The sequence below is a fragment of the Garra rufa genome, chromosome 12, assembly GCF_049309525.1.
Source record: "Garra rufa chromosome 12, GarRuf1.0, whole genome shotgun sequence".
Lineage (NCBI taxonomy): Eukaryota > Metazoa > Chordata > Actinopteri > Cypriniformes > Cyprinidae > Garra > Garra rufa.
The window spans coordinates 41,923,638-41,938,993 of NC_133372.1; the positions used below are offsets into that span (position 1 = coordinate 41,923,638).

At 41.3% G+C, this 15,356-nt stretch overlaps 2 protein-coding genes across 2 annotated transcripts; both read left to right on the forward strand.

Annotated features, from left to right (window-relative positions):
- The first annotated feature begins 953 nt into the window (after positions 1-953).
- Positions 954-1,874, forward strand: LOC141347604 (odorant receptor 131-2-like). Its single transcript, XM_073852594.1, has one exon. The coding sequence runs from the start codon at positions 954-956 to the stop codon at positions 1,872-1,874; it is 921 nt and encodes a 306-aa protein (XP_073708695.1).
- Positions 1,875-11,742: 9,868 nt separating this feature from the next.
- On the forward strand, positions 11,743-12,801 carry LOC141347606 (odorant receptor 131-2-like). Its single transcript, XM_073852595.1, has one exon. The coding sequence runs from the start codon at positions 11,743-11,745 to the stop codon at positions 12,799-12,801; it is 1,059 nt and encodes a 352-aa protein (XP_073708696.1).
- The last annotated feature ends 2,555 nt before the right edge of the window (positions 12,802-15,356 follow it).

A 15,356-nucleotide genomic window follows, 5' to 3' on the forward strand; every position in this document is an offset into this window, starting at 1 on the left:
TGTTTTGAGTTGATTAGTTGATTGGCATGTCACCATATTCTAATTTGTTGAGATAGTGAATTGGTGTTTTTTTGTTAAATGTGAGCCAAATCATCACAATTAAAATAACCAAAGACTTAAACTTCTTCACTCTGTGTAAATTCAATTCATTTAATACACAAGTTTCACAATTTGAGTTGAATTACTGAAATAAATGAACTTTGCCATGACATTATAATTTACTGAGAAGCATCTGTATATATTTTGAAAAGAAATGATCATTTGTCTGTCTGGTGCATAAAAAAATAATAAACTATTCTAGCATTAAAAGGTATAATAAATACAGGTAAAATCATAATAAAATAATAATAATAGTAGTAGTCAGTCCGGCCCATGGAATTTTCTTTTATAAACCGACCCGGCCCCCCATTAAAGAAAAGAAAATTATGTGGCCCGCTCAGAAAAAAGTTTGGGGACCCCTGTGCTAGACAATTTATTTAAATTGGAAATGCTGTTTTGAATAGTTTTAGATGCGGTTTAACCGGCCACAGTGCAGGACATTGTCATCTCAACTGCCCAAATGGTATCTTAAAAATGTCAAAAAGGTCATGCAAATCTTAATCAAGCTTGCATCATCTTACAGAAGCTCATTAATTCATCACAAACCCTCAGTTGTTTAGCTGCCCTTCAGAGAGCGCAACCATTGCATCATCAAAAGGATATAAACAGTATAGGATTATCATGCATTTATTAGAGTTCAGAGGCCATAGCAATACAGCAGGTTAGTTTAGTATAGTACCTTACAAAATGTGAATATCTTTTCTCTTCAGCTGTCTCTATTTACTGAATTTTTATAATGCTAAAGTATAATACACAGTACTTCAAGTGAGCTCATACAACTTTATACTGACAATTGAGTGTGTGAGTAATTTAATCCCTGTAATTCTTTAGCTGTTGCAGGTTACAGGATCAAAATGAACAGCACCATTCCAGTGGATCAGTTTTATGACTATTTAATCAAGAACTTAATCAGTGTAGTCTTCGGCCTAATCATCAACTACATCAATGGGACATTTGTGCTTGTCTTTATCAAAAATACCATTTTCTATAGTGACCCAAGATACATTTTATACATCCATTTGGTAATCAATGATATGATTATGCTGTCCATTACTGTGGGTTTACAAGTCGCAGTACATGTTGTGGGTGTCTTCAATCTCTCCGTTTGTTGTGTTGTGCTGTTTTTTTCTGTTATAGTCACCAAGAACTCTCCACTAAACCTGGCCTGCATGGCCATAGAGCGTTACATTGCAGTTTGCAGGCCGCTACACCACACGCAAATATGTACAGTTCGCAGGACTTACATGCTTATCTGGGTCATATGGACACTGTCAGCAATGCCAGCTTTTGGTGATATATTCATCACGTTATCAACTAAACCAGCAAGCTTTTTCTCTACTGCCATTTTATGTCAAAAGTTGTTCATTTACAACACCTGGCAACACACAGTCAATGATACCGTGTCGAATGTTGTGTATTTGTCATTTGTGTGGACTACGCTGATCGTCACCTACTTTAAGGTCCTTTCCGCAGCAAACGCTGCTAGTACAGATCGAGTGTCTGCTAAAAAGGCCCGGAACACGATACTGCTGCACGGGGGTCAGCTTTTACTTTGTATGATGTCTTACGTCAGCCCACTCATCAGTACAGCACTTATAACTCTTTTTCCTCGGAGTCGATCAACTATTCTGTTTATTCTGTATTTGCTGACAAATATTCTACCCAGGTTACTAAGCCCACTAATCTATGGTTTGCGAGATAAACAATTTTCTGAGCGCATTAAGGTGTATTTTTGTTGCAAACAAATAAAGACACAGATAATACCAGTAAAGTAAGCTTTGTAAGCTTATCTAAACTGAATTGATCAGCATTTGATTCATATGAATGTATAGGTGACCCGGGACCACAAAACCAGTCTTAAGTCGCTGGGGTATATTTGTAGCAATAGCCAAACATTGTATTGGTCAAAATTATTAATTTTTCTTTTATGCCAAAAATCATTAGGAAATTCAGTAAAGATGATGTTCCATGAAGATTTTTTGTAAAATTCCTACTGTAAATATATCAAAATGTAATTTTTGATTAGTAATATGCATTGTTAAGAACTTAATTTGGACAACTTTAAAGGTGGTTTTCTCAGTATTTTGATTTTTTTTGCACCCTCAGATTCCAGATTTTCAAATAGATGTATCTCGGCCAAATATTGTCCTATCCTAACAAAACATACATCAATAGAAAGCTTATTTATTGAGCTTTCATATGATGTATACATCTCAGTTTTGTAAAATTTAACCTTATGACTGGTTTTGTGGTCCAGGGTCACATATATGTGTTATTTATTCTTCACTCCTGATAAAGAACCATGTGTATGAAGATCTGAAACTGTTTATTTATTCTAGATTACCTTTAAAATCCTCTTGTTTTGCAGGGTGGGTATAGGTGTAAAATATACCAAATTCAAAACCATATTTGTAGACACTTGGCTCACCTATAGAGAGTAACCTAGATTTGTCTTTTTAACTGAACAAGGTTTAGCTTTCTGTGTCTGAAAGTCAATACTAGAACTAGACTGAATAAAATACTATAATAAAATCATTTTTAAAGTAAATTCAGCCTATTTTCTGTGTTACTAAGTTGTTACATCTAGTTGGATTAAGTTATTTACAATACATTATGAACTATAAACCATAAATTAATGATATCTAATGTACTGTTAGTAAACTTTATAGTTAGAAATGAGGTTGCAGTATTACTGGCACTGTCGCGAGTCTCGCACGGAGGAATAGCGAGAAGAATGTTTTGCCCACGAATAGTAATTTACTTCAGAAAGCGTTCATGAAAACACAATAATGCTTGGTAAGTCTTAATTTACATATATAGTATAAGACTGATGGCCGATGGTTGTCTATTTTTTTTTTGTATATGTATATGTTTACTTGAAACTACTATTTTCGTATTGTATGAGACCTGTACTGTATGTGTGAGGTAAGTTAGCTATTAGCTAACGTTAGTTGCATTCAGTAATATTCAGTGAGAGTGAATAAATACCAAAAGGCAGTTGACATTTAGCCTACAGTAATGTTTTAATACATCATGGAACATACTGTATTTTAAGGAATAAGAAAAACTTAAAACGATTTTAAAAAATACATAGATTAAAACTCATTATTGTTAACAATAATAACACAAAACACATTCAATTAACTACTTTAGAAATACCATTATTGGCATTCTTTTTAAGCCCACTTATAATCTATGGATATTAATGTAAATTAAAAACTTTTTTATCCAATTTACTGTAAACTAATTATTGCTATAAATATAGAGTGTTTTCAAGACACGTCATCAGATGGCCGTATTGGTGATACTAAACTTAATTGCACTGAACTGATTGGAAACTTGCATATTTTGCTGATTATTGTTGCTGAAATTTGTCAGTTATTTTTATGTTTAGGCTGTTGGTCCAAGAAAATCATTTGGAGTACTACAGACTGCCAAAAGTTATAACAAATCAAAAAGAAGAGTGCAAAAAACTGTCTGAGGATCAAAAAGCATTTGTGGTTGGCCAAACTGGAAGAATCGTCTCAGGTTACGTATGTAACCCTAGTTCCCTGAGAATAGGGAACGAGACACTGCGTCCTCTAGAGGGCGCTTTTGGGGATCGCTGCAGCGTGCCTCGAGTCTGAAGAATGCATAGAAAAACTACATGAAGAAGCCTAGAGGACGCAGTGTCTCGTTCCCTATTCTCAGGGAACTAGGGTTACATACGTAACCTGAGACGTTCCCTTCCGAAGGGAACTCTCACTGCGTCCTCTAGAGGGCGCTTTTGGGGAACGGTATACCAACGCTGCCATGCTGAGGGGAGTGCATGCTAAGCCAGCGAGCACTAAGCAACAATTCTGAGAGGAATTGCCCCTACTAGGATGTGGTGACGGCTGTCAAAACGTTACCCCTCCCGGCCAGAGGCCTGACCTGTTACCCACTTACTGACTGGGTAGAACCCAGGGCACAGCTCAGGCTTGGAATTATAGTAATTCCTTCTGAGGGAAACGGCTAAGCTTCGATGGAAACTTAGACTTGTCAGAACCAGAAACTACCGCCACATAGGGCCTAGTTCCCTCAGGAACTGGCTCCCATAAGAGGGCAGAAACCTGTCCTGGGTCCGTTCAAAGGGCCACTAGTAGTGGCGCGCCCCAATATTGGATGGTCAGCAGACATCAGCTAAGATATCAAAGGAGTCGAACCCAGGGAACCGGGGTTGTGAGCCGACTTCAATAGATGGGAACAAGGCAAAACGTGTGACCCATACCAAAAGGGATTTAAAAGAGGAACTCAAACTTGGTGGGAACCTACCAACACGTGGATCTTATAGAAGTGCCCCAGGTGTGTGTGCACTTACCACACTTGTGGTTTTAACTGGAAGACGCCCAGGCATAGCGTGGGACGCTTACCGACATGATTGGATTTAAGGAGAGTGTTTTCCCAGGGGGTTTCACTATCAGCTCCATGCCGTCTGAAGAGACAGAAAGGGGATGACCCTGATGGTGAGGGGATTGCCACACTAACCCTCCCCTGGACAGAAGCTCGCAAGCTATCTGTCAACAGAGATGAACATGGAGCTGAGACCATCCTGACATAGTGGACGATAGTAGAGGACAAAAATCCTGACCCTGATCCACAGGGAGGATCGCTTCTCCAGAAGGGGGCACTGCTGTCTTTTAGGGAACCCTTAATGAAAAGGGGAAGCGTGCACAGCCCGGTCCACGCGACCTGTATGAAGGTCTGGCAATCTCACGAAGGTGGGTTGGCGCTCATAGAAGACCCTTCCCAGAAGGGGAGCTGCACAACCGAACAGGAGCGAATGCTCTCACTGTTACCCTTCATAGAGGGGAGCATACATCCAGAATAAAGGCTGGAGAGTAGAAACCTGAAGCATGAAGGTCAAGCTCCTACCCTGGGAAACAGGGAGGAGAACTTGGCCACCAAGGAGTGGTGCTCTTGTAAGTGAACCCTGGAAAGGGGGCACGCCAACATCCTTGTAGCAGGTCCATAACTCTCAAAGGTCTGTCCCTGGTAGATTCCTACCCTCAGGAGGGAGGAAACATTCCGTCCTAGGAAGTTGCTCTGAAGGAAACCCTGAATTAGGGGAGCTCAGGTCCGTTCCAGCAATCCTGCACACAGGGAGGAACGTGAGCTCTTAACCTTAACAAACCCATTCCTCAGAAGGGGGAGCACTCAGTCCTGGGAAGTTGCTCTGAAGGAAACCCTGGATTAGGGGAGCTCAGGTACGTTCCAGCAATCCTGCGCACAGGGAGGAACGTGAGCTCTTAACCTTAACAAACCCATTCCTCAGAAAGGGGAGCACTGTTTGCCTTGAAAGTTTCTGGGAAGCTCCGGAATGAATAAGGGCAGCTTCCTAGTTCAGACACTTCGTAAACCTTTCCTCAGAAAGGGAAGTGGAACTAGGCCTGGGGAGCGAGAATCGATCCTAAAGTGACGGCTTTCTAAGGTGTTAAACACCGAAGGATGCTCAAACCCTCTGTAGGGGAGACATTCGTCAGCCTGGGTGTAGATCCTACATCAAGTGCTGCCTCAGCCCTCAGGCTTAGAATGAGGCGACTTGAAGAGAGTCACAAAGTGGCGCTCAGATTTACATTAAAAACCCTTTCCTCAGAAAGGGGAGCGCACACCAAATAGACCGAGAATCAGGACCCCAGCTGGAAAGCATGTCACCAGGTGGAGCTCAAATAAGAACCTTTTCCGCAGAAAAGGGAGCAACCAAACCTGCTCCGGGTTCGCAGCGAGCACTCCGGTCTGCTGGCACTCCTATTTAAGTGAACGCCTGTCTCAACAGGTGTAGACACTCAGTTTCCATGGAAACCGTATTTAGGAGAGGACACGAAGTGGATCCTCGCACGCAGGCCGTCTGCAACAGAGTTAAACATACTAGTGCAATCTTAACCATAAATATCTTAAGATGCTTACCTAGGGAGAAAGGAAAATTTCCTTTTGCTCGTTTAACCACTGAAGGAGGCGCCTGATAGTGCTGGAACAAGTGTTGTGTAGACGGACACCACCATACAACCGTTTGAAGGGAGGGGTGCTCCGTCGAGATGTTTCCACCTTTTTCTGAGGGAAAAATACAACACGCAACCTAAACCCTGCAGGCAACACGCCTATCCAGCCATAGGGGGGCGTAACTAGGGAGTTATGCTCCTGTCTCAATAGGGCATAAGTCTACACTAGGCCTGCAAAGGACAGCATAAACATACCAAGGGCAAACCCAAGAAAGACTTAGGGAGCTTACCTTGAAGAGGACAAGGTCCTATGTGTAATATATGCTGTAAGGGTTGGTTTACCGCACAGCCTGTGGAGTGGAGAGGGCAAAACACTGCCGTAACCTTAATCCATAGGATCAGAGGGGGGCGTCTGCCGTAGACTCGTCGTATTTCTTCTGTGGAGAGAGAAAACATACACAGGCCTGAGACAGTATGAAGTTCCTTCAAAGTAAAAAAACGGATCATACTCACCCATTTAAGAGCATCCTGCTTCATAGAAAGAGGCGGGATTCCCCTCAGAGACCGCCTGATTCCAGACCGTCAGTAAATTAGGGTTCTATACAGGTAGAACCACCAAAGAACATCATAGGTCCGGGGAGTGCAGGAAGCTTTAATGGAGACAGGGGAATTAATATGGCGACCCGACTGGACCGAGGGAAGGAGAGGTTTTATTAGGTAATACTCTGACCCCTGCGAGAATTTTGTCTCGCTTGGATGACTTCCCTTAAATCCTGTCTGCCACCTCTCGATCCGCGTCGCCTCCTAGACCTGCTCGCAGGGGGAGGAGGAGCGCGGGATGCAACACTAGCCTTCTGCACCTGCCTCTGTTCCTCAGAAGGAGGCGGCGCAGGACCCCTGTGGTGTTCGGGCTGAGACCTGGGCCTTCGAGGGATAAAGGACTTGAAGGCAGCTGAGCGCGTCTTCGCTTCTCTGAACTTTTCGACCACCGTCTCGACGGAGGCACCGAAAAGCTCAGATGGCGAAACCGGTGCGTCGAGAAGAAAGCCCTTCTCTTTCCTCCCGACATCAGCCAGGTTCAACCACAGATGTCTCTCCGTAGCCACCATAGCCCCCATGGCCCTGTCCATGTGGGTAGCGGCCTGCTTGGTGGCACGGAGAGCGAGATCCGTGGTGCGACGGAGCTCAGCCACCTGGTCAGGAGAAAGACCCTGACCGTTGTCCAGGTCTTTCAGCAGATCGGCTTGGTAGGCTTGGAGCACTGCCATGGTGTGCAGTGCACCCACCGCCTGACCTGCTGCTGCATACGCTCTGCCGTTCAGCCGGGATGTTAATTGCAGGGCCGGAGAAGGCAGAGAGGGAGTCTTGAGAGAGGAGGCCCGCCCTGTGGAGAGATAGCAGGCTAGCGTCTCTTCAACAGGGGGCATCTTCTCATAGCCGTGGTCACGCAATCCCTCGATATTAGCATAGTTCGCCATGGACGAACTATGAATGCGCGCCGAGTACGGCTTTTTCCAGCCCTTCTCGATCTCAGTATGAAGATCGGGAAGAAATGGGAGACTCACCGGAGCTGGGTGGTTATGGCCTGAAAGATACCGCTCGTCGAGGCGACCCCGCGGCGTTATCTTTCTAGCCCGCTTCCACGGCAGGTCGAGCCTGGCCGTGGCGCGGTCCATAACCTCTAGCAGCTCTTCGTATGCAGGGCAGGAAGGTAGAGAGGATTCAGCCTCAGCGTCTTCATCCATCTCTAGCACTTCCTGTTCTTCTTGGGTGGAACCCAAAAGAGCACTTGCTCCTGGATCTGACGACGTCAGCGATAACGCATCATCATCAACTAGGAGCCTGTCATCGTCTCCGGCTGGCGAGAGAGAGAGACCCTTCTCAAGTTCGTCAGCCAGTTCCACTTGCGAGCCCCACGAGCTCAGTTTCCTCCGTGCCTCGGCAACGGCAGGACCCGAACCGCGGGGGGCAAGTGAACGCTCATCTTTCCTCAGAAAGAGAGACAGACGAGACCGGAGCTTCTTCATAGGGAAGCGCTCACAATGTACACACAATGCCCCCTCAAGGACATCGCGTGTGTGCTCTTCGCCCAAACAGAATACGCAAAGCTCATGTGTGTCATCAGGTGTCAAATAACGAGGACACGGATGAACACACCGCTTAAACGACTTGCTAGTGCTTGCCATGATAGTAGTTCAAAGAAAGGATTCTTACCGTTTCTTCCAATGCACATCCAAACCGAGAAAGCTGAAGACAGCGAAGATGTATTGTGTTGCACGGGCGCCTCTTTTATGTTATGGTCGCCCGGTAGTGACGCAACGGCAGCGACTGACGCGCCGCGGTGACGTCATACGCTGGCGCCGGCCATTTCATGTACTTTTTCTATGCATTCTTCAGACTCGAGGCACGCTGCAGCGTTCCCCAAAAGCGCCCTCTAGAGGACGCAGTGAGAGTTCCCTTCGGAAGGGAACTTCCAGCATTAATGTTTGTGCTTATCATTTCCGGTCAGGTAGGTTAAATATTAGGCTAATATCATAGACTGTAAAAAATATGAACGTACTGTAGTGTCTGTGAGGTCACCCGTAGGTTTCTGAAGAGTGTTTTTGAAGTTCATATAGCGGGCGGGAGTCGGCCGGCAGCATTTCGGAATCGCGTCAGTATGCATCACTCCCGGATAATCGATAAGGGGCAATAAGGCGAGACATGGATGGAGCTGGTGGCTGAAAACACGCCCACCTAGCGCGACAGTGGTGACAGCAGTGACAGCAGTGGCAGTACACCTGTCACTCAAGTGGCCACACCTTTAATTATGCAGAACTTTAAGGCTTAATATAACTTACTATAACAGATGAGTTATAATCCCACTCACAGTTGACATGAAGGCCAAAATTAGCTATATAAACCAAAACCACTTTTTGTACCAGGCTGTAAACATTTTTTTTTTTTCGGCTGTAAAGTTGGACATTTTAATATGGGGAATTAATACTGACTCCCTTTTGCAGCCAATCTCTAGCGGCCAGTGGATGAAGTCTTGTGCTGCATCCGAAATCGCAAACTGCTTCAGTAGGTACTACATTTAAATTCAAACGTACTTCATGACCATTAAAACAGTATGCTCTATATAGTATGAATATGGGTTGAATGAATGGAATTCGGACGTACTACATCCACCGCCTCTCCACTTTCCACCATTTTTCGAATAACGACTCGAGACTGAAGTGTACATGGTATACGTACTGCAGAATTCAGGCAGAAGCAGTAGGTCATCCGGGTACTTCTCGCCTACTGTATTTCGAATACTATGAATTCGGACATACTACTCGCCTCACATACTGTTTTTCACGTTCTATATAGTAGGGAAGTATGTGATTTCGGACACAGCATTAGTTACTTCCGTGTTGGTTTCAAAAGAGCAAGAGGGATGTTGCCGATTGGCTAATATCTTAACTACACTGTTTGTCAAAATAGTGCGCCCTTTCCTACCTACAGTACTAAGTAATTTTCTATATGATTAAGCTGCTTACACATGGTTTTTCCACAGCACAAGTTAGCACAAATTAGCAGAAAAATATATTTAGGAGTACATTAACCGTGCAATCCATGTTGTTGTTTACATCCGAGTATCGCCAATATGGCCGTGCATACTACATTGCACAATACATTTGGCTTTCATTGCTGATAGTTATTTGATGTTGGTTTGGTATATCTAGGTCTTAAAGGTTGTATCAGCGATTTCTAGCCTAAAACATAAAGTGTCAATTTCAGCTTACCTTTCTTCACGATCCGCTCGCTGCCTGCCCCATAAATTGTCTGTGAAAAAACCGCGTCTCTCTGGTCAGCCTAGGGTCCGAGATATGCCAAAAAAACAATCGGCACTACCAACCTTTCCACTCAAAAACAAACAGTGTTCCAACCAATCAGCGTCAGGGGTTTGGTGTTGTGGACTTTCGCTCCGCCTCCCTCACATCCCTGCACCAGTAGGAAAGTCCACAACACCAAACCCCTGACGCTGATTGGTTGGAACACTGTTTGGTTATGTGTGGTGTGTTGATAGCGCCGATTGTTTTTTTGGCATATCTCGGACCCTAGGCTGACCAGAGAGACGCGGTTTTTTCACAGACAATTTATGGGGCAGGCAGCGAGCGGATCGTGAAGAAAGGTAAGCTGAAATCGACACTTTATGTTTTAGGCTAGAAATCGCTGATACAACCTTTAACTGACAGCAGCCATGAATGAAGAGCACAGCATTTGTGTGGATATCCACACCACCAATCAGATGGGACCGGCTACAGTGGAAGACAGTGACTGGATCAAAAATTTTTGGATGACACAGCTCATATCTTCATATCTGTGAGTTACCAGAAACCAACATGAGAGAACAAAAAGCACACACAAAACAAGCATGTATGCAGTGTTTATTGACTAAAATTGACTTTCAAGTACAAATGGTACAAACCAGCATTAAAATTTACAGTATAAAAATGGTCTTTGATGTGGAAGCTTAGCGCCATGTCAGGTTCTAAGCAGGTGAATGCACTTTTTCTTGTGGCAGAGTTGGAGTACTGCAGGTTGAATGATACAGACAATTGAAGGTGACTCTACAAATATTTTATAATATTCTTTAACACCTTGTTACACTTTATTTCCAAATTCTAATTTGCCAAGATCTTCTCATTGCAAAATAAGTATGAGTAAGTAAATAAAGAAAGCACTTATTAAAAATATTTTCTGCATACAGTATAAACATTGCACTGAGGTTTTTTGGCAGCAGAGGCGCAATATAACTTCTTTACGTTGCAATACTAAGATGGACGTTTTAGTGGTATGTTAAAATATATAAGAATAAAGTCGAAAAATTTTGACAATAAAGTCGAAAAATGTTGACAATACAGTTAAAATTATGAGAATAAAGTTAAAGTGTTTTAAGAATAAATTTGAAGTGTTTTGAGAATAAAGGCGAAATGTTTTGACAATAAAGTCGAAATGTTTCAAATAATCCCACATATATTCAAATAAATTCCGGTGACCTGACAACTTTTCCCGGTGCTCTCAATCTGGGCAATTTGCTGTGACGTTATTCTCGTAATTTAGACTTTATTCTAGAAATATTTCAACCTTATTCTTGTAATACTTCGACTTTATTCTCATAATATATCGAGAAATATTTCTAATTTATTCTCATAATATTTAGACTTTATTTTCGTAATTATGACTTTATTCTCAAAATATGACTTTAATGTTGTAATCGTAGATTTTTTTCTTTTAATGTTGTACTAAAACATCATACAATACCAAACGTTCGTCTTCATTAGCATATTTTAAATATACTTTTATTTAATAATAAAAGGAGTCTTTATCATTTATATAGTATTCTGTTTTATGCCCATTTCAATATTACCAGCCTATGAAACTTGAAGCACCCTCGCTCTCTCTCTCCCTCTCTCTATCACCCTCCCCACTTTTTTCCCCCCTCTCTTCCTCACCTAAAGTATTTAAACCTGCCAGTTTTTACATCTGGAGGCAAATCGATCAACTACACAAGTTGAGAAGGTAAGCACTCAACATTTTCGTAATGTTGTATTTTGAAATTCATGTGTTTCTTATAACTTCTCACTCTTATATACTATGTGTCTATTTTATTTTCAGATCAGATGACACAGATGGAAAATATTTATCCTACAGCTTGATGGACTTCAGAAAGCTGTGGACATTATTTGGGGGAACAAAAAAGCGAAGAAAAAGGAGTCACAGAACTTTATACCAGTGCAAAAGGGCAATGAATTCTACGTTTCAATACACCCCAGAAGACAGATATGCAGAAGCTTTTGCAAAGAATTTTACCACTGTTCTTCTTGCGATTGTAGTAAACTGCGTCAATGGAATCTTTGTTTTCACATTCTTCAAGAGTTCAGTTTTCTATAATGATCCGAGATATATATTGTATATTCACATGGTTATCAATGATATGCTCTTGGTTTTTTTCAGTGTAGGTCTTGTTGTGATGGCTTATGCATGGCCTAAGGTTCCTCTCCCGCTCTGTGTTTCACTTCTCTTAATATCCTCAACTACTCATAAGAACACTCCTCTGACTTTGGCTGGAATGGCTGTTGAGCGTTACATTGCCATCTGCAAACCACTGCATCACCATCAGATCTGCACAGTGCGCAGGACATACATCCTCATCTCTCTGATTTGGGGCGTTGGAGTTTTACCTGGACTGGCTGACCTGATTCTCCTTTCAGTTGTTCGCCCTTTATCTGTTTTTACAACAAGTAGTCTCTGTAGTACAACTAATGTGTATAGCACACCTTATCACGAAGAGCAGAGCAAAATCACACATGGGATTTATACATCTGTTGTGTGGGCAATTCTTGTATTCACATATTGTCGAGTGCTGATTGCGGCCAAAAGGGCTACTGCTGATAAATCGTCAGCAAAAAAGGCCCAAAGCACCATCCTGTTACATGGAGTACAGCTTCTGCTCTCTATGATGTCTAACATTACTCCTGTAATTGACAAGATTTATGGCCACCTTCTACCTATGCTACGGTCAAAAATCACATTTTTCAATTATCTTCTTACAAATTTGTTACCACGACTTCTTAGCCCCCTTATTTATGGTGTTCGAGATAAAACATTTTTTAAATATATGAAGGGACATCTTTCATGTAGGTTATTTAATGTAAAAGTTGAACCAATCAGAAGCAATAAGCTTAAAAAGGTATCGTCAGATAAGCGTTGTTAGTAATTAATGTTTATACTGTACGCAGAAAATATTTTGAATAAGTGCTTTCTTTATTTTCTTACTCATACTTATTTTGCAATCATAAGTTCTTGGCAAATTAGAATTTGGAAATAAAGGGTAACAAGGTGTTAAAGAATATTATAAAATATTTGTAGCATTAAAAACACAATTGTACATTTTAGAATTAAACAAGCATTATCTCATTCATGTGAGCTATTTTATGAAATAAATCACAATTGTGAAATTAAATCTCTGTTTTATTGCTTTATTTCTTATTTCACTGTATGACTTCCCCCATAGTTTGGAAATGCATACATACATATATATATTGTGCATGCTGTGAATTAGAAGTACCTTAATATCCTGATTTAATTCTCAATCTGTATACAATAAAGATTGAGGGCACTCTATAGTACAAAAACAAAACAAAACGTTATAATAGTCAAAATATTATTTGTAAAAGTTCAGTTTTTTTTTTACCCTATTTAACTGTACTTTTTCTGAATGAGAATTTACATAACAAGTCCTGATGTTCTTTACAAACGACAAACATGGTCTTGTAAAAGAACATTAAGGCCACTTGTCACTGTAATGTGAAGACTCACTAAACATTTTTCCAAAAAAATTATCATTTTGACAAACAACTAATAATAGGAAAATAATATGCCTGATTTTCCTTGGTCCAGAAATGTCTTATTTACCCTAGGAAATTTAAACCCACTTCTACCTAAAAACATTTTTGACTGATTTGCAGCCTTCAATGTAGTGTCGACTGTTTCAATCTTGCTCAAAAAGCTGAGGTGACCACATCTTATTGGGCTTTTAAATTGAATGAAAATGAACAAACATTGCATTATGAAAACTCAAAAAATTATTAGAAACTTACAGATTGTATTGGAAATCCCCTCAGATGATTTTAGTTTTAAAAATGTATTCATCTTGTTTGCCTATTTTTAATGGTATATTTATTTCTTAGTGTAAGTTTGAAAATGATGTACAAGTAAAATTCTAAATCAGCATTTCACGTCCACATATTATTTTGGTTTAGACGTACAGTACAGACCAAAAGTTTGGACACACCTTCTCATTCGTGTGTCCAAACTTTTGGTCTGTACTGTAGTTTTCTCAAAAACACAAACATGTACATTCATGTTGCTTGCATATTATTGTAGCCCAATATGTGCTGATTACAATGTAATCAGACTTTAGCCATTAATATGTTTTTAAGATACTGAAAAAAGCACAGATGTCAGGGCATGTCAAAACTTCTTCAGGGCCCCAAAATACCCTCAGACCCCAGAGGGTTAAAGATGGGTCGTGGCTGGGTCTTCCAACATGACAATGACCCAAAGCACACAGCCAGGAAAACCAAGGAGTGGCTCCGTAAGAAGCATATCAAGGTTCTGGAGTGGCCTAGCCATATTGGCCAGGACAGCCTGCCATCATTGATGGAACATTGAATTCTGAATTATACCAGCAAATTCTAAAGCAAAATGTCAGGACATCTGTTTAAGAACAGAGTCTCAAGAGAATATTGGTCATGCAGCAGGACAACAACCCAGAGCACACAAGTCATTCTACCAAAGAATGATCAAAAAACAAAATTAATGTTTTGGAATGGCTGAGTCAAAGTCCAGACCTTAATCCAATTAAAATGTTGTGGAAGGACCTAAATAAAAGGGGGTCACACCAGATACTGAAAGCAAAGATTCATAAACTTTTTCAGTGCACAGATATGTAACACTGGATCATTTTTTTAAAATAAATAAATGACAAAAAAATAAAAAAATCTCTCACGTGTTTGATTGGGTTCTCTTTGTCTATGTTTATTTATACAAAGGGTGCGATTTGCAGGGGGGGATGGGGGATTTCCCGCCTCTGCTCTATGCATCCCTGCCTCTGCTGAATTATTTTTATCCATGGTGGGGATAAAACGTCCAGCGAAGCCGCTCCTATGTCCAAAAATTATTCGCGATATGCGCTTGGACTTTCGCTCTATCTCCCTCATCCCTGCACCAGTACGAAAGTCCACAACACCAACCCCCTGACGGTGATTGGTTGGAACACTGTTTGTTTTTCTGTGGAATGGTTGGTAGCACCAATTATTTTTTTGGCATATCTCGGACTCTGGGCTGACCACAGAGACGCGCTTTTTTTACAGCCAATTTATGGGGCAGGCAGCAAGCGGATCGTGAAGAAAGGTCAGCTGAATGTGACACTTTATGTTTCAGGCTTGAAATCGCTTATACAACCTTTAAAGTCGTCTGAATCAAATGATTCGCGATCTGATTGAAGCGCTTCAAAACAGTGAATCTTTTTGCAACGCAGTGGTTTACTGATTCGGAGTTTCCAAAAAGCTCCATTGATACTTTGCTCACCTTCTCTATAAAATGTATTCGTTGTTTGAAAATAAATCATTACTATTAATAGACCTAACTTACGATGTTTTTATTAAATTGTGATCACATAATACAGCTTCCGTCGTATTAAAAACATCTCATGACCTGACACTCATCATCTGGTTCTTGCTTAAATAGACGGATATATAATGCACG

Excerpts from the sequence above, each read along its gene's own strand:
- LOC141347604 (XM_073852594.1), top strand. The coding sequence starts at position 954 with ATGAACAGCACCATTCCAGTGGATCAGTTTTATGACTATTTAATCAAG.
- LOC141347606 (XM_073852595.1), top strand. The coding sequence starts at position 11,743 with ATGGACTTCAGAAAGCTGTGGACATTATTTGGGGGAACAAAAAAGCGA.